Raw genomic sequence first — 26,335 nt, forward strand, 5'->3', positions numbered from 1 at the left:
CACAACCACTGTTGAGGCAGAGTGGCTGCGTGAGCTCTTGATGGACTTACCTGTGGTTGAGAAACCAGTGCCGGCCATCCTTATGAACTGTGACAATCAAACAGTGATAGTCAAAGTGAACAGTGCTAAGGATAATGCAAAGTCATCAAGACATGTTAAAAGACGACTGAAGTCTGTCAGGAAGTTGAGAAACTCCAGAGTGATAAGTGTGACTTATATTCAAACAGACAAAAACCTGGCAGATCCCTTTACAAAAGGATTATCACAGAATGTGATAGATAGTGCATCAAGGGAGATGGGTATGAGACCCGTATAAGTTGCCACAGTGGTAACCCAACCTATGTGATCGGAGATCCCGTGAATTAGGACTTGGGGAGAACAAGCTGATGGTGAACTGAGGAGAGTAATGGTTAAACCCTCTCTAAAAAATGATGCAATACTCTCAGTTGCTGTAAGGCAGGTTGGCTATTTGCCTTAATGTGTTTCTATTGGCTCTAATGAGCAAATGTGCTATCCTACAGAGCATTCTTGAAAGAACACACCTATATGAGTCTGACTGTCTAACGTCGCAGTCTGTGAGATTTGGGTGATCTCTAGTAAACTCATGAAGAGACCAGGGAGTACGACGTATATGCTCCACCCGTGGAGAAGGCTACTGGTAACCATGTACTAGTTATGACTTTGAGTGAAACTTGTTCGCACCAAACTTGCAATTCAAGGCGTAGTCTATTGTTCAAGTTGTGGATAAGTGTAGCTTGGAGCTCTAGGTGAGAGTTCAACTTAACAGTCCTCACTAAAACACTGGTATATCAAACAGTAGTGAGAAACAGGCAAAATCTATAAATGGGTATTTGAGATCTGGTGGGGGATTGTTAGATTTATGGGCTTGGCCCATATAAATAATCCTAATAAATCTCAAAGGCCCATTAGCGCTAAGAGGAGGTACACCATCTATTAGTCCCGTATTGCTAATGGACGAGGGTGTAAGGGGTTTTTCTCCCTTTAAATACGGACCACCTCCCCCATGTAAAAAGTGAACCATAGATCACTATACATGGAGTCCCCAAGGTTTGGGAATTCATAAGAAGATCTAATCTGAGTTAGGGTTTTGCCTCCTCTCGTTGCTGCGCCACCACTGTAGTCTTCTCCATCCCGAACGCCGGCGTGCACCGGCGAACGGGAGAGCAGGTCTCCGGAACCGCTCGCTCTTGTGATCCTGCACCGGGAGAGGGCGAATAAGATTTTTAGGAAGCGCTAAGCACGACTGCTCATCTTCTTCGCCACGGCTCGTCCTCTGTCCAAGTCAGGAGCTGCGGCGTATTTTCGTCTGCAACGCCGGTTGCTGCGATCCGTTTGAAGGACCGTCTTCGTCTCGTCTGCGCCTTTCGTCTTCCCGGCGGCTCCCGCACAATACGTATTTTGTGATCAGATCTGTTTCATAATCATGTTTTCTGAGATCATGTTTATGATATACGTACTGTCTAGTATGTTAGAGTCATGCATGCTAGGTTTAATTCTCATCATGATAAATCTAGTTCGGAATTTAAACTTACAGTTGTCTATTTTTCCAACAAATCGAACTATCTGTCTTGTATTCGTATTTGATAAGATTTGACTTCGTATTCATATCTGAGTTAAAATATGGTAAAAAGTGATATCCGAATTCAATTCCATACATATCATTTCCGAATCCATCCCTGTAAGTACATGATGAATAAATGGTCTGTATCCCTCTCGGTGTGCATTCACACTCTCAATTAATCGGCTAAAGCCGTGGTCTTTTTTTTTGGGGGGGGGGGGGGTACTACTATCGTGGCAAGGACAGCGAGAAAGTGCTCATGTAATCGGTTAAAGTCATGGTTATTTTTTGGAGGAAGAAAAAACTAGCATGGCGAGGACCAAGCAGAAAGGGTTGTTTGGAACGCACGAATAATTTCACAGAATTGGTGTAAGAAGCACAATAATTAGTTTAATATTACATAAATTTCACATGACAGCAAAAAAAACATCCTACTTTTAGGGCAGGCGTGTTTGGTTGCCCACATCAAGGGTTCACTGTATCTACTCGTGTGTATAATCTGAATGTGAGATTGTTTGGTTGTCTTCATTAGTAGAACTAGTAAGATGGCCCGCATATTTGTGCGGCTAGATAATTATATTTATTATCTAATAGTAAGATTTAGTGTTTTTTTCTATTATTTTTCAGTTTTATCACTTAGTGCAATCTGAACACGGAGTTCAGCCACCTCAACTAATGTTTATGCATATCCTATTTAGTTGTACAAAAATTTCAGGACTATATATATGAAATACTTAATCCATTTCAAAATGTAGGTCATTTTGGTTTTTCTAGATCCATTGTATTTGCTATGTATTTAGACATAGTGTCTATTTAGATGCATAGCAAAATGAATGCTAAAAAAGCCAAAAAGACCTACATTTTGGAAGGAGGGAGTATGTATTAGTTAATTTTTTCAAAAAATAATTCTTACATACTGCGTGTTCTTTTAAATTTTTGCAACGGACATTCTGAATTTTTGTGAAGTTATTGGTTGAATTATTAATTAATTAATGAATCACATAAATACAATTTGCTTGTGCGATATTTAGATCACACTTATCAATCTCAATGGAACCTTTGTGAGATAGCAAAGTTGGATGGCAAATGTTAAATTTATAGATGACTGATTTGCATTGTTTTATGCTATCTGACATTTGGAAGTCAAATTATTAGATCAAGATCAATTAAGTGAAATAAAGTTACAATGTAAACATAAACTGTGAATCCAGCGTCGTCCCTGGGTTATCCGATACGCGCAACCTGATCAATTAGGTGTTCTCATCGAGCTTCTCTAAGGGTTTGATAACATTAATCATACTTGCTGGTTCTCAATCGAATGCTGCCGATGCTGCTGCTCTGATTCTCAAGGTCTGCTAAGCTTTGCTTCCGCATCAGCTCCTGGCACTGTTGCCTGCGTGCGTGTTCCATCCCACCATGCCATTGCTAGCATGCAGACGCTTGTACTGCAGTTAACAGCAATGGTTTCCGGCACCATCGCGCACACCCCTGCCGGTGATGATGCCAAAATTAGCGGCCGCTTGATGTCATCAACGTCAAGATCACCATCCGGTTTGCAATCGTTGCAGCCTGCTGGGATTGTTGATGAGTAGCTGCCTAAAAAGTTATTGCTCGATCTTGGTGCCCATTATTCACGTTCTCCTTTCACGCTCTAGAAATTAAGGAGTCTGCACAAGCCTCGATTCATCTAGCGCCTCTGTCTTAGGGCTTCTTCCATGAATATGACACATTGAGTCTTTCTCTTTTGTCCGGCGAGATTGAGATGTCCACATGGACAGCCACCTAGAGCCAACAGATTGCTCGTGAGTCTGATGTATGGGTGGGCATTTTTATTTTAATTATGGCAATGGTGCATACTCTTAATTTTACATAGGGGTATTTTCACTACTAGAAAACACGCCAAAGGTCCACCCCAAAAGTACCAGTATAAAGATGAACCGGTACCTATACTAGCATAGGTACCGGTTCATCATCATACCGATACTTTTGGGGTGGATGGAACCTATGGATGAGCCTTAGGTACCAGTTGGTAACACCTAAGACTCTCCATAAGTACCGGGTGGTAAATTTTACATTAGTACCGGATGGTACCACCAACCGATGCCAATGGATGAGCCTTAGGTACTGGTTGGTGTTACCAACCAGTGCCTTAAGAGTCTTAGGTACCGGTTGGTGTACCTTAGGCTCGTCCATGGGTTACCTCAAAAGGAAAATATCTATCTTCCCATCAGATGTGATGTGTAGGCGAGATGGTAAGAAAGGTACATGCGAGGCAAGAGATCCTGAGTTCGAATCCCGGCCAACCATTTTTGCCAAAAATATAGTCTTAGGCACCGGTTTTTTTATCCGGTGCTGATGATCGCGGCTATTGGTCTCGGTTACCGAGTACCGGTTTTTGAACCGGTACCTTTGGTCCTTACTAACCGATGCCTATAGGCTTTTTCCAGTAATGTTTAGACCAATTTTTATCGTAATGACAGTGGTGGGCAATTTTTCTTTTTCTTTTTTCTCCAATTAACATGGAAATTTTCAGACCTTGAGAGTGAACATAGAGGCTTCTTTTGTTAGCCAAATACTAAGACAATAGATCATTCTATATCCACTCATTTAAAATATACCCCCGTACAACATGACTAGACACGCCCAAAATGATACTCTTGCACAGTGTAGCCCAGGGTGAATGATCTCTGCACCCCAATTGTAAAGTTCACCACATTCGCACGGTTATTACATCGTAGGTATAGTTACCATAAAAGTAACCAAACACTTTCATTTGAGATAATTTGCCTACATTCAGGTTGCATGCATATATCACTGTTAGATAATACCGCGTGTACTAAATCCTGTTTGGCAATCAAACACACACCAAGTCAATGGCTAGTTGTCGACATCTTATTGACGAATACAAAATGCTATTTGGCACTCAAACAAACACCAAGTTGATGGCTAGCTGTCAGAAGTTTTCTTATTGACCAAGAGGACTTGCTTTTAGTTCTGGGAGAGCTATGCTACGCACAATCAGTCCGGTGAGCCACAAATAAAGCTCCGTTCATCGAAAGCGACAAGCCTGTGGTAGCACAAAGATGCATGGCCAGTTGTTGAAGTTTTCTAATTGACCAAGAGGACGTCCCTTTAGGTCTGGGAACGCTATTCGACAGACAACCGGTCCGGTGGCCATAAATAATGCTCCGCTCATCGATTAAATGCTCCAAGATTGTGCTAGCACCCAGATGCCAAGTCAAAGTTTATGGGCTGTTTGGCATGGCTTCGAAAGCAGATTGTCATGAAGCCCCACGAAACGTATAATGAAAAAACGGATAAGCGCATCGAGCACTTGGTAGCCGGAGCCATTTTTAACTAGAATGGAGAAGCCCATCTCGTCTTCCTTCAAGAAACTCCAAAATCATTGCATTGCCACTGAGAAGCTATTTTGCCAAATAATTTCCAAAATAGCTTCTGCTCCTCGTGAGAATCTGCTCCACCTGAGGAGCCAACGCTCGAAGCAGAGCTGGGTATCATAAGAAAATTTATATTTCTGTTCTAACACTTAGTATCAAATCTAGTTTGAGTTAACATTCTACAAGAGACTTGAATGTACGAGAGCAATCTATATGTTCACTCATCAAGAACCAAGAATTGAGATAAGATTTTTGTGGGATTTCAAATGTATAGAATTTTCCCAGTGTCCCTTTAGAATAATAATGGATTGGACACCCAAAGCTACAAAATTTATGTAGAACAGTTCATTACATAAAAATTTCGGAGAAAATATAACATGAGCACCAACCAAGCTCATAGAAACTTCCTTGTGTATTTATATCTGTTTTCACATTCAGTGTTTTCCCTGTGTTGCGTCCAAAGGCGCTATTAAGAAGTTTCATATGTTTTAAATTCCTGTAGGATTGCCATTGTCATGCATCATGAATCGTGTATTTATTTATTCATGTGCTTTGAAAAATCATGTGTAAGACTACTATGCTAGAGCAGCACCGGTACTTCTCGAAAAAATCTTTAACCTGGACATATCATTCAAGTGCTGCTTATACCGTAATGCTCGAGCGTACAGGAACAAGCCAAAGCACCAGGCCACTAGCCACCATCGTGAAGCATTGGATGGAAGAAAAAGATTCCAGATTAATGTGTTGTTCAACAGCATCCTACCCTCCAGCGCGAAGCAGTAGGAATCTTTCTGAGATGTCTCAGCCGCAACCTCTAAATTAACAGCACCGTAACTAGTATTAACCACCTTCATTTCTCTCATCGACGTTTAGTTCATCAATGAGAGTTTGGTCCACGATACTGCAATTGGTGCTCTTTGTAGCCGTTCCCATTTTCTGAGATCAAAGGACAGCAGACGGCGCGGTGTCCGGTTGTTTAAATTGACTTGACCTACTCTACAACTGTAAAGCTCGATGGGGAGCTTTGGTAATTTCTCCGTATTTATCACACAGGAATTTTAAGGTATTTGTATAAAAACTTCACAGTAATCAGTTCAAACTTACAAAAATTTCACAAGAAACTGAAAAAAAAAATCCTGCATTCCAAAGCAAACTCTATATAGTTCGGCCACAAATAGAAAATCTTGTAGTACCGGGGATAGGTAGTAATTTAAGACTGATTCAGAGTTTCATGCATGGATGTGTACCCGTCACAACTGGGTAGCTGGCCGGTGGCTATCTTAGGGCATGGTCAATATATAAGAGGCTTAAAGCTTACTTACTCAGCATTTGTCCTAGGTGGGGGAGAGAGAAGAGAAGAGAAGACGTTCTCATGCGAGAAACCCTTTTTACACAAGCTACAAGACAAGATAAGAGAGGGGGAAGTGAGAGAGAGAAGAAATTAAAAATCGTTAAATAAAAGATAAATTGTTGTATTGATTGTTTCATATATAAGGGGCTCTTACGTGACATGCGAGAATTAGAGACAGCTATGGGCTCTACTATTGATAACTTGTTCTGAGATAATTTCTTAAAGCGGTGTTGGATCTGCTCTTCCAACTTTTCGGTTTATACGATATGATTTTTGCTTAAATCAGGAAAAACCAATATAAATTAGATGCAGGAATGATTTCACGGAATTGGTGTAAGAACTTCACAAAAATCAGTTCAATATTTCAGAAATTTCGCATGAGACAACAAAAAAATTCATACTTTCCAATGGTGGCCTTATTAAAAGTTCGCCCACCGGTAGAAAGACCAGTAGTAACTTGGATGCTGCCTTCAGGCCAGGTGCGTTTGGTTGCCCATCAGGGCTTCGCAGCATATACTCATGTGTATAATCTAATGTTTGGTTGCCTGCATTGACAAAATCATTATGTACTCACCCGGTCAAAATATACCCTCGTCAGCAATGACTAGACACACCCAAAATGAGCTCAACTACTCTTGCACTGTCTGGCCCATATGTTAGCCTCAGGATGTGAATGGTCTTTGCACCAAGTCATGCAGGTATAGCTACCATACGATTAACCAAACGCTTTCCTTTCAGATAATATGCCTACATTCAGGTTGCATGCATATATCACTGTTAGATAATATTGCATGTACTAAATCCTGTTAATTTGGCAATCAAACACACACGAGTCAATGGCTAGCTGTCGATGTTTTCTTATTGACGAATACAAAATGCTATTTGGCAATCAAACAAACACCAAGTTGATGGCTAGCTGTCAGAAATTTTCTTATTGACCAAGAGTACTTGACTTTAGTTCTTGGATGGCCATGCTACAGACAATCAGTCCGGTAAACCACAAATAAAGCTTCGTTCATCGAAAGCAACAAGACTGTGGTAGCACTGAGATGCATGGCCAGTTGTTGAAGTTTTCTAATTGACCAAGAGGACTTACCTTTAAGTCTCGGAAAGCTATTCTACGGACAACCGGTCCGGTGGACCATAAATAATGCTCTGCTCATCGATTAAATGCTCCAAGATTGTGCTAGCACCAAGATTCCAAGTCAAAGTTTAAGGTCTTTGTCATGACACGCCCTTTCCCATCATAACTACTCCACTGTCATTATTTTTTCTGACCTATCTATTAGTGATTAATGTTTGATCAATACAAGGTCTTTGTCGTATTCCTGGCGGCCCTCCCCACCCCACTTGGCCCTTGGTGAATGAAGGTCTCCCTCGGCCGTCATGCTTCCTATGGTTTCAAACCGACGACCTCTCTAAGGTTGTCCTAATTAAACTTTTTGTGATCTCTTCGAAAAGCTCTAAATAAAGTTTAATTGTATTGTAGACAATACAAGCTGAGTTTGTGGCATGTGTTATGAAGCAACCGGACACGTGAACCTTCTTCGATAAGAAAACCTAGCACTCGTTTTTTTCATAAAAAAAACTCTAAGGGAAACTCCCAGAGCATAAATGTGCGGCACCCAAGATTTGGACCCTAGATGGGAGCACTCCGACCAGGGTCCTTTGCAACTGCAATGTGAGCCCCTTCGCGACCAAGCACTTGTTGGCAGGCAGCGTACAAGACGAGCGCCGTGGACCCCTAGTGGTAGAGCACCTGAGTAGCATCCAACAGACCTGAGTTCAATTCCCCGTGGAATTAATAAGGTCAGCATAAACAAAAAAAATTAAAAAAATAGGGTGAGGGTTTTCCCATATGACTTCGGTAAAAAAAAAAGACGAGGAGAAACCATCCGATGCTGGTTTCGATTCCGGCAAAGTAGACCCGGGTGCTCATCGGCGAGGTAAGCTAGCCACATGGAGCATCACGCTCGATCCAGATGCCTGCTGAACCACCTCATCTAAAATATAAGGGGAAATATTCCTTTAAGGACAGTTTCAACCCAAATGACAATCCAAACAGCCTTAAGATGGCCATTCTATCCATGCACACGAACACTTATGTCTTTCACTCTTCTATCTTTCCTTTCACTTACCACATCATGTGGAACTCATGGCTTTTTATTGTAATGTTCTTATTTATCAACTCAAGGTATATGCCATATTTTTTAACTGACATATTGATCAATGGTCGTGTTCATCCAGTCAAGGTCAGTCATATCAAATAACGACCCCTCTTCTCCCCAACCCACACACACCAACCAATGGATCATGCGAAGAGGTTAATCCCCTGGAGAATATTTCACTTTGATGGCGCGATTCAAGCTCCCATCCAAACAGAGGACGTGTCCCGTTCATGACGATCCAACCAAAAACTTTTGTCTTTTCTTATGTCCTTCACTCTGTCTTTCCTTTCACCGACCACACCGCGTGAGGCTTGTACATGATTGTTTGAGTTGAATGATTGTTTGCCAGGTAAGTCATCTTTCCCATTTTCTTTCCTGATTATCGATGTACATGAAGTCAAGGTCTTTGTCATTACACCCCCTCCCCCATCCCAACTACTCCACTGTCCTCTGTCAGTAATTTTTCTGACCTACCATCAGTGATGAATGTATGATCAAGTCAAGGTCTTTGTCGTCTTCCCCGCCACACTTGGTCCTTGGTTGAGTCACTGAGTAAAGGTCCATGGACCATGGTGCATCCTCTGGTTGCAGCCCAGAGGTTATCCTGAATTAACTATTTTAAACTTTAAATGTAAAATACTTTTTCATATAGGTAATTAGTTTTGTTAATTTGAAAATTATATAAGTAGATTTGTCTTGAAATGTAAGTCAATAAAAATATACTGAATTATACTTTATAAATATTTTATGGAAAATTTTACTAGTTAAAGTTATATTTTTATCAATTTAAAAAAACATGATTTAATTCAGAACTCGTAGATCCACAATCATGTTGTCAAGTCAAGGTTTTTATAGACCGACGATCACCACCACCAGCCCACAACCCCAAACCTTTACGATTCGTTGTGTTCGGGGTGTAAGTTTAATTTTAGTCCTTGTCACATTGGGCATTTGATACTAATTAGAAGTACTAAATAAGTTTAACGATAAAACTAATTGCATAAATAAGGGTTAATTCATGAGATGAATTTATTAAGTCTAATTAATATATAATTAGCACGTGTTTACTATAGCATCATCTAGGCTTATCATGGACTAATTAGGCTTAATAGATTCATATTGCAAATTAGCCCATTTTTATGCAATTAGTTTTATTATTAGTCTATGTTTAATACTTCTAATTGGTGTCTAAACATCCAATATGAGAGGGACTAAAATTGGTCCCCTTGCCATCAAACACTCTCAAAGGAGTTTTATATGGAGGGTTATATAAAGACTAAATGCTATGACACATCACCAACTTTAATGAATTGGAAAACAGAAAGTTTCGTCATATGTGAGAGAAGTTCTATCCTTATAAAACCCAATGCAATTAGTAGAGTTACCTAGTTATCAATCTTGGTAACATGCAATGAAACTGTGCACTAGACTGGCCTAATCAAGGTATCCGTTGCTTTTTCTTCCGACTTAATTTAATAAATGTTCATTTGTCTTTTGGGTCACTCCCAATAATGGAAGACATTACAAATAGTTTTTATACACATAGATACCACCCCAAGAAAAATATAGTTCTGATGATTAGTTTCTTCATAATAGATACACACCCAATCATATTATTTCTCTCTTCGCCCCTCCAATCTCCTTTCTTGTTTCCTTGGATCTTGTGAAGACATTGTTCCTTATATAAAAAATCATTTCCTTGTCCTCTCATTAACTATCTTATCATATATCATCAAATTGATTATTATATATCATCTTATTTTATGCAATTGAACCATATAGTTTCTCCTATTGGGACTTTACCCCCAAAAAATGACAAGATCTATATACCAAAGTAGTAAGAAAACGAAACAAGACTCTGCCTAACATTGCTGGAATATGAAAACATTTTCATGCACTACAAAAAAAAAACGCGTCATAAAGAACCTCTTATCTCTGATGATATCTTACCTTAGCTTAGAACCGTCTGACTTACGACATGTCTTCTCTGATGGCTCAAAACTGGGACGCATTCGAGCTAAGTTACATAGTTGGAACTTGGAACCATTTCAGAAATGTGTTTATATTAGATGCTCCCAAACAAAAACCACGACCTGTGAGAAGTCCTACAGCGTTGGCTGTCTTAGGGCATGGTCAATAAGAGGCTTAAAGCTTATCTTACTCAGCATTTGTCCTAGGTGGAGGAGAGAGAAGAGAAGAGGTTCTCATGTAAGAAACCATTTTTACAGAAGCTACAAGACAAGATAAGAGAGGGGAAGAGAGAGGAGAAAATAAAAGTCATTTCATAAAAGATAACTTGTTGTATTGATTGTCTCTTAAAGGGCTCTTACGTGACATGTTAAGAATTAGTGACAGCTATGCGCTCTATTATTGATAACTTGTTCTGAGATAATTTCTTAAAGCCGTGTTGGATCCCACATGTGCTCTTCCAGCTTTTGGGTTTCTACTATATGATTTTTGTCTAAATCAGAAAAACTAAGTTAGAGTTGTTTGGATCCATTCAGCTTTTAAAAACTTGTTTATTAAAAACTTGGTGGATCCAAACATGTCAGAAAAAACCTATAGACCAAAAATAGGCACCATGCAGAAAAGCCTTCGCTTTTGTTTGAAAATATGTGATCCAGATCTTTTGCATGATCAAATAGTCTTCTTGTAGACTTTAACTATATATTCCGCTTAAAATTGAAACTTTCAGGATCCACTGCGTTTGATGAGGTTATTAGCTCTACCTGAGTGTGTATAAAACAATCTCTCACTACCGGAAATCGCTGGAATGCCGTGTGCCTAGGTCTTTGCCATGTGCTTTTTATCGGGCACACGGCAAAGAGCCACTTTGCCGGGTGCCTCAACGAAAACGCACGGCAAAAAAATACACACGGCAAAATCCATGTTTTGCCGTGTGCTAACACACGGCAAAGACTTTGCCATGTGCTTTTTTTTTGGCACACGGCAAAGTCAATAGTTTGCCGTGTGTTATTTTCGGCACACAGCAAAGTTATAATTTTTTTTCTCTTCTCATCTCGAAACTTTTTCTACCCACGACATACAACATGTAGTACCCCAAGTTAAAATTGGGTACATTTTTAATTTTTTTTGCTACATATAACTAATTAATTGTATTTCAAGCAATTTTTTGAATCAAGTCATATTTGAACTGCAAATGATTCAAATAATGAAATAAAATTAGTGAAAAAATGATATTCATATTATTTAGCCCAATTTGAGGTCTTACACGTGAAATGAAAAGAAATTTTCAACATCTTGTCTAGGAAACACGGCCACGAACGTGTGTTCGAATGATTTTAAAATTCTAAAAAAAGCAAATGAAGCCTGAAAATTATGAGATTTGTCAATATCTCGTTATATCATATGTGGAGGCAGTGGTAAAAAATTGAATAGGTTTCATAATTTTTTCACGTACGATACTTACAAATGGAAACATCTCCGGAGAAGATTCGGAGATTTGACAAGGATGTAGTTAGGTTTGGAGTAAAAGTGACGGTTGAATTTGAGTTCGACTTCGAAAGTTTTTCCATTCTTCACATACAATATATGGTACTCCATATTAAAATTTGATATATTTTTGTATTTATTTTCTATATTTAACTAATTAAATACATTTCAAATAAATTTATACCAAAGTTTATACTAATTAAAAATTCAAAAGTTTATACCAAAGTCATACAGCTCGATGGAATCTAAAATTTTGTAGTTATCAACTTTTGTATTTGACATGAATTTAGAAGAACACGTGATAAAAAAAAGAAAGAAAAATGAAAATCATGTCATCTTTGCCGAGTGTATTTGTGGACACTCGGCAAAGTTGCCATGTCATCGATCCGTCCCTTGAAATGGGGCTCTCCCATTGGCCCTCACTCTCTCTCTCTCTCTCTCTCTCTCTCTCTCTCTCTCTCTCTCCTGCCACTACCTTTTCTTCTCCGCCTCCCCTGCTCCCTCCAGATCTCAGCGGCAGTCAGTGCGTGGCGGCGAGGCACGCGCATGCGGGCTGCGGCGGCGAGAGGCACGCGCGGCGGGGCGGGCCCCTCCTTCTCCCGGCGGCGAGGCTCGCGGGCGGGCTGCGGCGGCGAGAGGCGGGCGTGGCGTGGCGGGCCCCTCCTTCTCCCGGTGGAGGGGCTCGCGGGCAGGCTGCGGCGGCGAGAGGCGTGCGCGGTGGGGCGGGCCCCTCCTTCTCCCGGCGGCGAGGCATGCGCGCGGCGGAGGAGCCGAGGTACCCCTGCTATGACTCACCCCGGCCGGCGCTACCGGCCAACAAGGACCACCAGCGGCGGCCGTCCCTCCCCTCTGACGCCGCCGCGGACCAGGAGGCGCCTACCCCCCTCGTGCAGGGGCGACAGCCGGGACCACGACGGCGGTGGTGGGGACCAAGAGCGCGGCGGTGGCGGCGGTTCCTCCAAACGGCGACGGCAGGGACCACGACGGCGGCCGGTACGGCTCCTCCGAGCGGCAATGCCGGACAATGGTGTCAGCAACGGCGGACAGTGGTGCCGGTGGCGGCGCCACACACAGCTGTTTTTTTTATTCCTTCAAAATTTGTTTGCCGAGTGCTACAAACTACACGGCAAAGGACCTCTTTGCCGACGTCTATTTGCCGTGTGTTATTTGTCGTGTGCAGCACACGGCAAACCCTTTGCCGTGAGTTTTTCACACCTTTGCCGTGTGCCTTTGGCACACGGCAAACTGCCGGTCTCCCGTAGTGTCTTGATCAAAAGCTGGCTCTTCTCTCCACCCAGGGTTGGAGCCACGGCCAGGGCCGGAGCCTAGTTAAAGAGACTTTATTAGTTAATAGCGTAAAAGAAATATGAAGGCTAAAATGATTCTAGCCTATTTTAACTAATTCAGCCCGGGCCCTTGTGCAATTCTAGCTCCGCCCATGTCTCCAACCATCTTTATCTCTTTTCCAACTAGATAAAAAATATGAGAGCGCTAGAGGCACCATTAGAGAGGAAAACGTTTATCTTTTGAGATGTGTCAGTTTCACACACAAATAGATGGGCGTGGTTTTCCATAAACCCATTATTTGAGTTTACAGTACCAAGAAAGATGTTGATTCTTGTCCAACCGAACAAGGTTGGAATGGTCTTTCGTCGGATGTTCGAAGGATCGGAAGCATGCACCGGCTCCTGCCTTCAAAAGGGTGATAAGGCATAAGGGAGCAGCAGCGTAGTCGTCAGTAACCAACCTTCTAGCCAGCTACTGATCAGTGAGAGAAAGCATTGCAAGCTTGCCCAAGGAAGCAGATGGCTCTCCGCGGCGACACTGGCCACACTGCTACGCATTTGCATGAGGTTCTAACCACCATGAGCTCCACCACCATTGAGAAGCTAAATCTCAACTTCATAGGAGGCGGCAAGCCACTTATCCAGAAGGTCCCTGCGTTCCTCCGTAGCATCAAGCACGCCGAACGCCTATTCACCCCGGACATCGTCGCCATCGGCCCATGCCATCATGGGAACCCGCATCTGCAGAGCATGGAAGACATCAAGAAGATGGCCGCGATGGAGTTCTGCTGCAGCTCACACCACCAGGTCCCGGCTTTCTACCACAACGTCCGAGAGGTTGTGGCGCAAGCCAGGGCCTGCTATGCCTGTGACCTCGGTGGCATCAACGACGACAAATTCACCGAGATGATGTTCTACGACGGCTGCTTCCTCTTGCAGTTCATGACGATGCAAGCGCTGGACCGCGGCCCACCAGCCCACTGGAAGATGCCGCGGCTTAGCGAGAATTGGGTGCGGCGCATCTCGCGCGACATCCTCCTCGTCGAGAACCAGATCCCGTGGGTTGTTCTGGAGGCCCTGATGCGCCTCAAGCACGTCCTCGTCGACCGCTACATCGCGACCGCCATCAGCGACTTCGACGTGCAATGGGCGAAGCCGCAGGCCGACTTCGAGGGGGTCGACAAGTACCAGCCCTTCCACCTTCTCGACCTTGTTCGCCAACGCCAGCTCGGCCCCGTCCCGAGCCCCAAAGTCGACGAAGCGCCGCGACCGATGCTGAACATCAGCTCGGCGCTGGAGCTCGCCGAGGTCGGCATCCACCTCACCGCTAGCAGGACCGCGCGGTTCGGCGACATCGGAGTCGGGAAGGGGCTGCTGTTCGGGAAACTCTGGCTCCCTCCGGTCTACCTCGGCGAGCTGACCATGTGCTGGCTGACAAACATGGCGGCCTTCGAGATGCTGCAGGGCGGGACGTCGGACTACGGTGTGAGCTCTTACGTGCAGATCCTCGCGGTGCTCATGAACCGTGCGGACGACGTGCGGGAGCTGCGCACCAAGCGCATACTGTACCCGGTGCTCAGTGACCAGCAGACGCTCGACTTCTTCAAAGCCATCTGCCAGTATCTGCCGTATGGCCACCAGTACGAACGTGTTCTTCAGCAACTCAGCGACTACCACCAGAACCGGAGAGTGAGGGTCATGCTGCACAAATTCGTCTACAACAACATCAAGTACCTCCTCACGGCCGGCTCCGCCCTCGGATTTCTGATACCCATCCTCAAAGTCATCCTTTCGCTCAAGCAAACAAAGGCAACAGCTCCCGGTGCGTAACAACACCACTGATGCTGCTCCTGAGGCGGTAGTAGTTGAAAGGTGCTACATTGTTATCGTAGTGAGGGTTAGTTGATTACCTATTTAATTACCTCGTTGTTAATTGCTGCTGAGCAGCTGTTGTCAGTCACTTTAGCTGAACTATCTCGTACCTGTAGTGTGATATCCTGCATGCGCGTTCTTACTTATTCAAATAAATTACAACCTTATGTTTTACATTCGTTCCTGGGAATGTCCATGTGATTTATCCGTTCACAGCGTTCCAGTCTCGGAGAATCTGGTTGATTCTACTTTTGCCCCAGGTCTTGGCCACACCCGTTTCTAGTAGTAGGTAGCTAGTACTATTTATATTCTGAAATATACATTTTTTATTAGCTGGAAATTAGATTAAAGAAACTTTCGGATTAGTAATGCACATCTGGCATGGAGCACTATCAGAGCTGTCCATCTGTACTGTGTCAAAACATGTCATTATTGCCGGTTTCTTATCCAGCACAGCATGGCACTGTGGAGGGGCTAGTATTGTCGGTTCATTATACGAACCAGCAGTTATAGTGCATCCTTCACTGCCCATTGACAACTTTTGAATATGCGCGTGTGTGGTAGTTCAGGGATTCGAACATGTAGCCTCCAGTTTCGCGCGATTCTTTTACCATCCGGCTACATCATCACACATGTGGTTAGAGATGAAATATTTTCTTTTAACATCACTTTAAAATATCTTGTATTACCTGTTTAGCGATCATAATGACATAAAATAACAATATTGAAACTATATACTTGTAGATCCGGTCGGGATCTTTGATAACATTTGATACTAAAAAAAATGTTTGTTCAAGTAGATCTGAAACTTGTAACGTCACTATACCACAACCACAAAACAGCGACGGCCATCAGTCGCTAAATGATCAGTCGGAAAATAATAGTAATCAAACATCAGTTGGTATATCTATTTATAGGAACATACCATCGGTCGGTAATTATGCAGTATACACCAACTACTCATCCGTCGCTAAATGTAGAATAGGAGACTGACGATCCGTCGGTAAAAAGTAATCCGTCGCTATAGGATCCTGGAGGCCAGGTGCGCGTTCGCAATCGGAGAAAACATGATGGCGTGGTCTAAAATTTTTGTTGGCGCCCACAAAACCCTGCTGCTAACCCTAGCCCCCACTCTTTCTATTCTATCGTCTTCGGCCACCTCCCCCCAGCCCCACGCCAGGAGCCTCCAGGCCGCGCTGCGAGCTCCGACGCTACCGCCGGGAGCCCCCACGCCTGGAGCCTCCAAGCCGCGCCGCCCCCGCCAGGAGCTTCGCCGCCGCCGGGAGCCTCCACGCCGGGAGCCTACAGACTGCGCCACCCCCGTCGAGAGCTGCAATAGCCTCCCCCAAATCCAGATCTGGGCGATGAGCCGCTGCTGCTTCCTGCGCAGCTCCGCGGTGCAAACCCTAGGCATGGCGGAGTCCCTGCTGTCCGACTGCTCGTCCGCCACCCGCCATCCATCAGGGCGCGGGTTCATTCGGCTGCGCATAGCGTGCTTTACTGCAGCATGATTGAGGGGGGCTGTGGTGCTGCCGCGATTCATGGGCATCAGGGGCGAGGTGAGCATTTGAAGTTCATTTTGCTAATTGCTATGCACAGTGTACATCCAGAGGGGAAAAGCTGCTCGTGATTGACATACCAAGGCTCTAGTCATTTGAATGGATCCTGGATGGATGAATGACGCTATGTACCTATTAATGTGATCTTGATTAATCTAATTGTTAATCATATGAATTCTTAGCGTTGGATTGTCAGTCCGTAAAAATACATAATAGCTTCGAACAATGAGTCGGTAAAGGTTGTGACGGTCTATTCGTCGGTATATATTGGTCCGTCGGTAAAAATAAGTAGAGCATCGAACCATCAGTCGGCTGTCCATCGGCAAATACCTATACCGACGGCACTATCACCGTCCGCAGATGTTGGTCGGTAAAGATATATACCGACGGATGATCCGCCGTTATAACCATCTTTAGCGACTTATGATCCATGGCTATATTAGGCCCGTGGTATAGTGCATATATTGCGGTTTCAAAACAACATCGAATGGAAATACTGTAAACTATAAAGTTGTAGGTCTAGTCGAGATCTACATTGTATATACCATTTCTTCATCCAAGATCAATTGAAAGTATAAAAAAATCATTTATTTATTTCCTAAATTCCCACCCAATACGTTCCTTATCTTTGTATCCTTATATTTTCACAAACTCATATTTCTCCTTACCAAGGTCCCCTTTCTATCGCCCATTGCATATACCTTCTAGAAGTAAACATAATTCAAAATATACACTTAAAGAAATAATGTTCCCATCTGTTGGTGCTCTTTATCATTATCTTCTTTGCTCAACCTCCAGTGGATACTACTCTGCTTATGGTTACTTTTATGTTCTTTCCAATCGAGAATTTTTTTAGTTGGTTTATTTTTCTAATAGTTATGTATACAATTGGGTCATTTAGACACAACTAAGGGTATATCACATTAAATTATTCATAATAGTATAGCTACTGTTTTGTATACCAATATTTTCTTCATTGAATAACTTTTGTCAAAGTTATTTTTCAACAATTGTAGAAGTTTGATCATTTATACACCCAAAAGGGGTATATATTAGGTCGAGCAACTCCAGCAACTTGGCCAAAAGAGGTTCGATAGCTAAAAAATAGCCAAACAGGGGAAAAAACTGGATCCAACAGCTTGTCCAAAACCCTCCCTTGACTATCTGCATGCTATCCAGCCCCCCTCCATTGGCTAATTTTGGCCAAGCCCCTCCGTTGGCTAAATGAATAGCTAATCAGTTGGAAAGAAGCACAAAATAGAGGTGGGATCTTGGTTAAATGGTTGGCTAAAACGGAATTTGGCTAATGAGATTTGGCCCAGCTGGTGGAGTTTCTCTTACTTTGTATACACTTATTTTTATTTCCTTTCTGATTATATAACTTTGTATATAAAAAATATATACTGGATGAATTTATTTATAATGTCATGGTGTGTTATTTTTAGTTACACATAAGGGTATTTTTGGTCAATTTTCATCCTAATAGCAGTGCTGTGCAATTTTTATTTTCTTTTTTTTCTCCAATTAATATGGTAACTTCTAGGTCTTGACACTACTACAGAATTCCTTTTCGAGGTGTTCAAAATGGCTTTTCTGAGGCGGGCAGCCCAACCGCCTCAGACACATCGTCACGGTTAATGGAGGCATTAACCGAGGCGGTTTCCCGACCGCCTCGGTAAAATAATTAACCGAGGCGGTCATGTTACAGCAACCGCCTCGGTTAATGTATCTTAACCGAGGCGGTTTCTCTTAAAGGACCGCCGCCGTTATTGTATCTTAATGGAGGCGGGACCGCCTCCGTTAAGATTTTCTAGATTAAAAAAAAGCATATTTGTTTTTGAATTTAAAATCAAATTTGAAAACCAATTCGAATTTGAAAACCCAATTAGAAAACACATATTACATCCATTTAGGTGCCAATCCGATTTTGCATAGTACATGTTCAACAAGTATATTACATCCATTCACAAATATATATTACATCAATTCGACATTAGCGTTCAAATGATTACAAAAGCTAAAGGCATCTAATCGAGTTCCGGCAACTTGTAGTCCTTCATGTTAAGTTGGGTTCTCCAGTTGCGTAGCCTCACGAACTTGTCGTTCGTTGCTAGATCGCACTCGTCACAGAAGGCGAGACCCCCAACATGACAACATTCATCAGTGACAAACTTACAAATGTCAGATATTATTTGGTTGATGACATACTTGTCCACTCTTGACCTGCGCCACCATGCTACAGGTTTCTTGAGCTGTCGCCAGCTTCCGTTGTAACATCCGGCAGTCATGAGGTATGCACAAGCATAGTATTCACACAATACTGAGTTTGCAGGTTGCTTCGCACACTATATTAATGTAAAACATAGTCGTTAGGACACATAGATTGCATGCAAATGTAGTAGAACATAATTTTCTCAATACATACTAGAAAATCTCGCCTAAGGCGCAATTTTGTGCCATACTTCTGCTTCTTTTTCTCAGACCTCCGATCATAGCAATCGGGGTCTTCCGCGTATTTCCTGTAAGCACTGTATACGAAACACTAGTGTCAACAACAAATTCAATAAATACTTTGAGTGCATAAGGAATTGTGTCATCACTTACTATCGCAGACAGTATTCAAAATCCTTATACGTGTCCTTGGGCGTATGGCGCAAGGAATCGAATATGATAGCCTTTCCATCCTGAGGATAGATGACAAATACAACCCAGTGGCCCATGATTCCCTCGCTACACAACTGAAACAATATTGGTACGCAAACGGTGAAAAATATGAAAAATCACAATTGAAACATAGCAAGTATTGTTTTAACTTACCCGAATTGGTGCGCGGCAAGGATACACCCATTGCCCTGAACCTTCTTCATAGCTTCTAAGATGTATTGTCCTTTTCTATACATCATCTCGCCTCGCATTTTAACTCGGACCTCCACTCGCTGCAGACTGGTCAAATTCACTAACTTTAGGTACATGTCCGGTATATCGTACCCACTAATGACCCTTTGGGTAATATGCATAGGAGATAGGTAGATAATATCTTCCCCTAGTTGCTGGGAAGCATATGCTTGCATCTTGCAAGCACAATGCAAATCGTTGTCATGGCATTGTTAGTTTGATCATAATGAGCGTACCTTTATCGATGGACAGGTATAATAACTTACATGGCATAAAGGGGGACTTGCGCGACGTCGAGGTCCTTGCGGCGCAGCAGCTTATGCATGTCATGGAAGTCGACAGTGAAATAACAATCTTCCTCCAAGTGGAAGTACTCCTTCGAGGCCCTGACAATGAATTCCCTCGTGCCTAACTTCGTAGCATGCATGTACCATAGATGGAACCTCCGAACCTCCCATGACTCCTCCTGGACAAGCTGGCCCAAGGGCAACATAAACTTGCCATGCTCATAGTTATCAGGGCAATCAGGAGAAAGGGGCCAGACTTCCGGCAGTGTTGGTTCCCTGTAATTTTAACAACGATTATAAGAAGATATTTTTGAATAAATTCAAAGACAATGATTGTAAACAACCATATATAGTCAAATTTGTCGTTGTGTACCTATCAAACGCTGTTGTGTAGGTGAAGTCTTCTGCTATTTGGTATGCGGCCCATTGCTCTGTAGTGAGGTGGGCCGGTTTGTCCTCATCTTCTACTGTATGCTTCTTCGGCACAGCAGGACATTGCTCGGTGCCCTTTGGACTACTTGGAGGCGGTGTATCGTTGTCTGGTGCACCACCTATATCTCCTTGTGGGTCGCTCTTGTCGGGGGGTTGGCTACGTCGAGGACTGCTACCTGAGCCACCAGCATTGTTGTCGTCACTTGGGCTACCTGGGGGAGATGGCGACGGTTGCGCTGGTTTTGACGCCAGCTTCTCCATTAAGACAATATCTGCCTTGTTCCATAGCACGACAAGGCCTAAAGCATGGCCGATGGTTGTGTTTCCGCTTTCAAGGGGATAGTCAAGTTCAACCTGTTCGTGTTCTTCGGCCACCCATGCAATGTGCACCATGGCGTATTCGGGCGGGATAGGCTGCCCGTTGTACCTGGCTTCAGAGTCAGGCAGCTGTACTGATCCCTGCGCCACATCATTCTTCCTCCCCGTCCTACCTAAGGGCACTTGGAGGACTGCTAATGTTTCCTCCGTGATCTCATCGACTGGGTACCTTTGGGGTTGTGAGGTACCAGCCGGCTGTTGTGGCAACATGCTAGCCTGGAGGAACATCTTCTTCCTTAGCTTCACCATCTTGGGGCCGTCGCTCGTGAACGCCTCTTGTATGTTCCCCATGGCAATCTCTTCCATTGCCTCATCTCTGCCTTTCTGGATGAGCCCTTCCTTGTATCTCTGCCTCATGTGGTGTGAGGCAGCATCGGATTGCCATGAGTCCACATTCTTCCAGCTATGCCTCGAGAATATGCCCCGCACGCGGCCACGATGCTCGGGATTTCCTAGCGCCTCGGTCAGCAAGTCATGCTGACCGACTGGTTTGAACATCCCCTGTTGCTTGGCAGCACTGATCGCAATCAATGCCTTCTCCGCTTCCTCGGCCTTTGCCTCATTATACTTGGCCATGCCCTTTTTGAGTTTCATAGGCCGACGGGCATAGAAGTAGTCACGTCCCCTCTCGTCGACCTCTTTGAATGGATTCTCTAGCCCGGCCGCATCTGCCTCCATTTCCTCCTGTCGCCACTTCTTCCTTTTTGCGGCGTACCCTGTCATGCCCAGGTGGCGGGGTAGCATGTTCTTCTTTGCGAGCTCAGAGTACTCCTGGCCCTTGGCCTTTGCTTCATCGGTACTCATCTTTTCAACAAACTCTTCCCAGACCTCACGAGTGATGAAGTTGTAGTCTTTGTAGGGTGTCTTCCCTTCCTGCACATACTGCCTATTGAGGTGTGACCTCAAGTTGCGAAGCGCTTTGCCGGCAATAAACAAAACATGGCGCTTGCACAGATCTTCATCAAATTGGTCCTCTGGGTATATATACCGCCTCTTCATCTCTCCCCAGACGACACCCTTCAAGTCTGCCGGGACTTTCCTCCAATCCGAATATGTGATCGGCACGTGCTGCCTAAATATATAGGAGCACTAGTTGCTAAAGACGCCGATGACTTCTACTGGCTCCAAGGGCTCTCCATGTGGCCCAATATTGCGTATGACATGCACCTTGCTGTGAATCTTGTGCCTCCAGTGTTGGCCCCTCTTCTTCTCACTGCTCTTGGAACAGGCGGCAGTTTTGGCTTATGTGTTCGGGGTGGGACCGGATCCACACTCCTCCAGGTGTTCTTCACTCTCTTCAGGGTACTCCAAATGCATAGGTACCACCGGCACCTGTTGAGGACAAGAATTCGCATTAGTTTCATATATACATAATCGACAAGGCCGCCATCTTATGCTACTGTTGTATATATTCATTATTTACTCACGCGATCCTCATGATCTGCTTCTTCCCGTGCCGGGGTCCGAGATTTTCGTGTTGAAGGACGACGATCCGGCGTAGGACTATAGGTGGGATCTTCGTCTTCCTCCGTACGACGTTTCTTCTCGATAGGGGGTGTTAGCTCCTCTTCCTCGTATGAGGTGCTCTCGTCTGATGATGAGCTTCCATGATCACTTGGAGCCGGGCTCGGCTCACGCCATTCTCCAATAGGCAAGTCCGCCATTGCTTTGTCTTCTATAAATTTTTTAATTCAGATAGTAATTCTGATAGTTGTACAAAAAAACATTTGATTATATGAAGCTTAGTACTACAAATACAACTAGCAAAAAACTATGGCAACAATAAAACATCAATGACATTGGGTCCTCATTCTACAGCAGGGAGGAATGTATCTAACATCAATGACAAGTATTAGCTGATCCTGTTCTAACACCCTTGCATGGCAACAATAAAAAGCCAGTAATATTCTACCCTTGCATGGTACAACAGGACAAAACAAATTAACATTTACCACTTATCATAACTAGAACTGGAAGTAAAGTAAAAACTTTTGGTTTCATACTGCTTTCCACTTAATAATTTCACGCTATGGTCAATAGGACAGATATTGAAGCGGCAAGTGCAAATTGGATCACTCATTGATTTGCAACATTGCGACAAGAGCTGCTGAGCAGCTGGCCATCCGTGCTGCATAGCGCGGACTCAAGGTTCAGACATTCAGTAGAAGTGTTTATAGACTGTCGGCAGAGCAAAGGACCACGAGAGCAATGTGAAGTCTGAATTCTAAGCATGTGCTTGGGCATGATGGCAAGTCCATGCCTGGTCAAAGGGAGACGAAACAAAGATGGGAGTAGGTGATAGCATCACCGAATCATGCATGACAGCTATATCTATGACACTTAGAATGTGATACCAGCAGAATATTGTTGAAAAATATTTTAAGAGCCATATGAGAATTGAAATTGACGTCAAGAGAACCAACCACCATCCAAACTGTCGGCTATTATAAGCAATGTAAAGCATGGATATATGCTTCTCATAACTGTGGTGAGATGTTCAAAATCTGGGTGGATAAATGAAAACTTTATCAAGAGCAATTTTAACCAAATAATGAGTCAATGGATATAAACAACACTCCGGCCATGGTTATAAGAACTTGGCGGAAATTCACACCAAAATTTACAAATTTGATGTTTTTTGTTCATTGTCAGCGATTTAGAGCACACATATCAATACTTAGCACTTTTCTGTAATCAAAATCTATTTTAAGAGGCGCTAACATCAGGTGCATGGTAGGTTCCAATAAAAGCCAGGATCCTTGCATCTACACTTTCAGAGTACTATTCTATACCATACAAAACAGCATGCTGTAGTGGCATCTCAAAGCATGATCCAATAATACTTCGGCAATTATTACTGCCTTTTATGTCTAAATATAGAAGAAGCGTCATTGGAAATAAAAATTACAAAGGTATAACCAGCCGAGGAAAAGGGGATTTCTGAGTCATTAAGAGTAGCAAGAACCATTCCCATTCTCATTGTTTACCCACATATTATGATCTCAGAAGCAAATTTCTTCCTAGCACATAGGAAAGATAGCTTAGGTCCTTAAATGTTCCCAGTTTCAGAAATACAATGCAAGCATTGTGCTGTCAGTTTGCGGAACTCTTGATACACCATTTTCAGATAAGAAGCCAATCTATTCAGGATTATTGAATGAAAAGAAAAATGTACTACCTAACTCAACTTATTCAGAATCATTGAATATAAGGAAGTGAAATTCACAACTTGGATTCGTAGATTCTTGCAAAAAAAAATACTGGAGCTGCAATTTTGGGTACCAAGTGATGTACTCATTTTGGTTCAAATAAAAAAAACAAGCGCTCACAGTCGGGCCCCACTAGTCAGTGGGAGGCCCCGCCAGCCCCTTGGCTTGCCGTGGCCAGTGGGTGGCCCGGCCAGCCCCATGGTCGGCATGGCCATGGCCATTGCCGGCATGGCGGCACTGGGCCCGCATGCGTGCGGCCAGCCGGCGGCATGGCGTGGCAAGCCCACAAGCAGGGCCGGCGCGCACGGCCGCCTGCCCAATCGAGCGGCGCTTCTAGAGGAGGAGGCGGCAGAGGAGGAGGAGGATGAGGAGGCGGAGGGACGCGTACCGGGGTGACACAGGGGTGGCGGAGGGGCGGCGCAGGGGTGGCTCGGAGGAGCGGCACAGGGGTTACGGCAGGCTCCGAGCAACGGCGGCGGTTGTCGAGCGCGAGGACGGCGGCGGGCGTCGAGCGTGACGGCGGCGGGATCCGAGCGCACGACGGCGGCGCAAGGGTTTGCGGCGGCAGCTGTAACATCCCGGATTTTTCCGGAATGTTATAAAGTCAAAAAATGTGGATTTCAAAAAAAAATTCGTGGCAATGCTGTAATTATCAACTTAAGTAGGATTTCTACCTTCCAAAATTCCTAGTTAATTAAAACTCTGTTCTTAATTAAGGATATTATTTGCTAGTGTGAGGATATTTGGAGTTATTGGATTTATTTGGATCTACCTTGTTTAATTCGAATTGGATTTGGATTTATTTCATTGTGTGAATTTGTGTGGAAATTAAATCGAGGTGTGCCCCTCAATATAATTTCAAACGCTAGCACTTGCGTGGGATTTAATTTGAATTAGGCCATTCAAATTAAATCCAAACCCTAACCCGTGACCAACCCGAGCTCTACTCTAACCCGCTAACTTACCCTACCCTAATCCAAACCCCAAACCGGCCCTGACCTGGTTCTGCCCAAACCCAACAGGACCCAACCGAGTTGGCCCAGCTGCCCTTTCATTTTTCAGCCTGACCCATCACCAACCCACCATAGTGGGCCTGCTAGCCTTCTACCCCGCCGGCCCGAAACACGTCTGCAGCCCGCCAACGCGGACGGCCCGTGGAGCCACCGCACCAGCCCGACGCTTACACCCTCGCTGGCCCAGCACGCCATCCGCACTCCGGCCCGTGAACGCGCGTGCCGGCCTACTAACGCGCAGGGGCGCACCGTGAGCCAGGCCAACCGGCCACACGAATGCGCTGGAGCCGTACGCAACGCCCTTTTGTCCCTGCCATCCCGGGCCCACCTGTCAGAGCCCTGTCCTGTTCCCCTTTCTCCCCAAAATCGACGATGCCGCTAGCCTCTGCCGCCTCTGCTCTGCCCCACACGCCTCCGCTCCGCGACAGCGAGACGAAACAGCCGCGCCAGCTCGCTGCCTGCACCGCCCGCACTAGCTCTGCCGCACGGCCTCGCTTTTTCATTTTTGACCATCCCCGCACCTCTCTCTGCCTCTCATGCCGGCACCGCTGCCGCCCATGTCACCCGCGCCTGCGCCGCACCGCGACAACGCGCGGAGGAGGCCGTTGCGCCACCTTTACCTCGGCTCGCCTCGCTTTTGACCGCAGCGCGCACAACCCCCAGCGCCGTGCCCAGCGGATGCACGCCACATGCCCTGCCCGCGCCCCCAAGCCGCCTCCGTCGATCCTCGATGTCCACGCCTTGGGAGTGCCCCGCGCCGAGCCCAAAACCTAGCCGCGCCTCCTATAAAACCCCGTGGCCGCCGCTAACCCTAGACCCTAGTGCTCTACACCCAATCCGCCTCCGACACTCGAGAACAGAGGAGGAGAGGCACCAGGAGCAGAGAAGAAAGAAGAAGAGAGGGAGAGGAGTAGAAGAAGAAAGAAGGAGAAGGTGCCGAACGCCTGGAGAAGGAGGGGGAAGGAGGACGGAAGCCAGCAGGAGGTCCATCGCCGCCGCCAGGGGAACATCGCCGTCGAGCCAGCGCCCGATCGACCACACCGACGTTGCCGCGCGTCGTGCATGGCATCGGCTCGCCCCTGCGTCACCTCGCCACGGCCCCACCTCTATCTCCTTCGACCAAGCTGGTAGGAGCCGCCGGCCTTCCATCCGGCCCTCTTCTCGTGTTGCTTGCCTTTGTGCCTGGCCGATCGCGCGAGCCCACGCCAGTCAAAGACCACGCCATGACCCGTCTTCGGCTAGACGCCGCCGTCGCACCCTGGCCCCGGCACACTGCACCATGCGCATGAGCCACACACCACCGCAGACCTGGAGTTCTAGGCCCCGCGCGCGCACGACCAAGCCACCTCGCCGTCGCCGCTGCCAAGAAGAGCCTCGCCACCGCCTCGTTCTGCTCTGCCCTGCTCTGCTGTCGCTGAGAAGCCGTCGCCGTCGTCGCCACGAGAAGACCGGGAG

The 26,335-nt window shown here is 45.0% G+C and overlaps 1 protein-coding gene across 1 annotated transcript; it reads left to right on the forward strand.

Moving 5' to 3' along the window:
• The first annotated feature begins 13,754 nt into the window (after positions 1-13,754).
• On the forward strand, positions 13,755-15,065 carry LOC120713506 (UPF0481 protein At3g47200-like). Its single transcript, XM_039999455.1, has one exon. The coding sequence runs from the start codon at positions 13,755-13,757 to the stop codon at positions 15,063-15,065; it is 1,311 nt and encodes a 436-aa protein (XP_039855389.1).
• Positions 15,066-26,335: the final 11,270 nt, after the last annotated feature.

This window comes from Panicum virgatum, chromosome 6K, assembly GCF_016808335.1.
Source record: "Panicum virgatum strain AP13 chromosome 6K, P.virgatum_v5, whole genome shotgun sequence".
Classification (NCBI taxonomy): Eukaryota; Viridiplantae; Streptophyta; class Magnoliopsida; order Poales; family Poaceae; genus Panicum; species Panicum virgatum.

What these genes read in the sequence shown, in the direction of transcription:
- LOC120713506 (XM_039999455.1), top strand. Translation starts at nt 13,755, where the DNA reads ATGGCTCTCCGCGGCGACACTGGCCACACTGCTACGCATTTGCATGAG.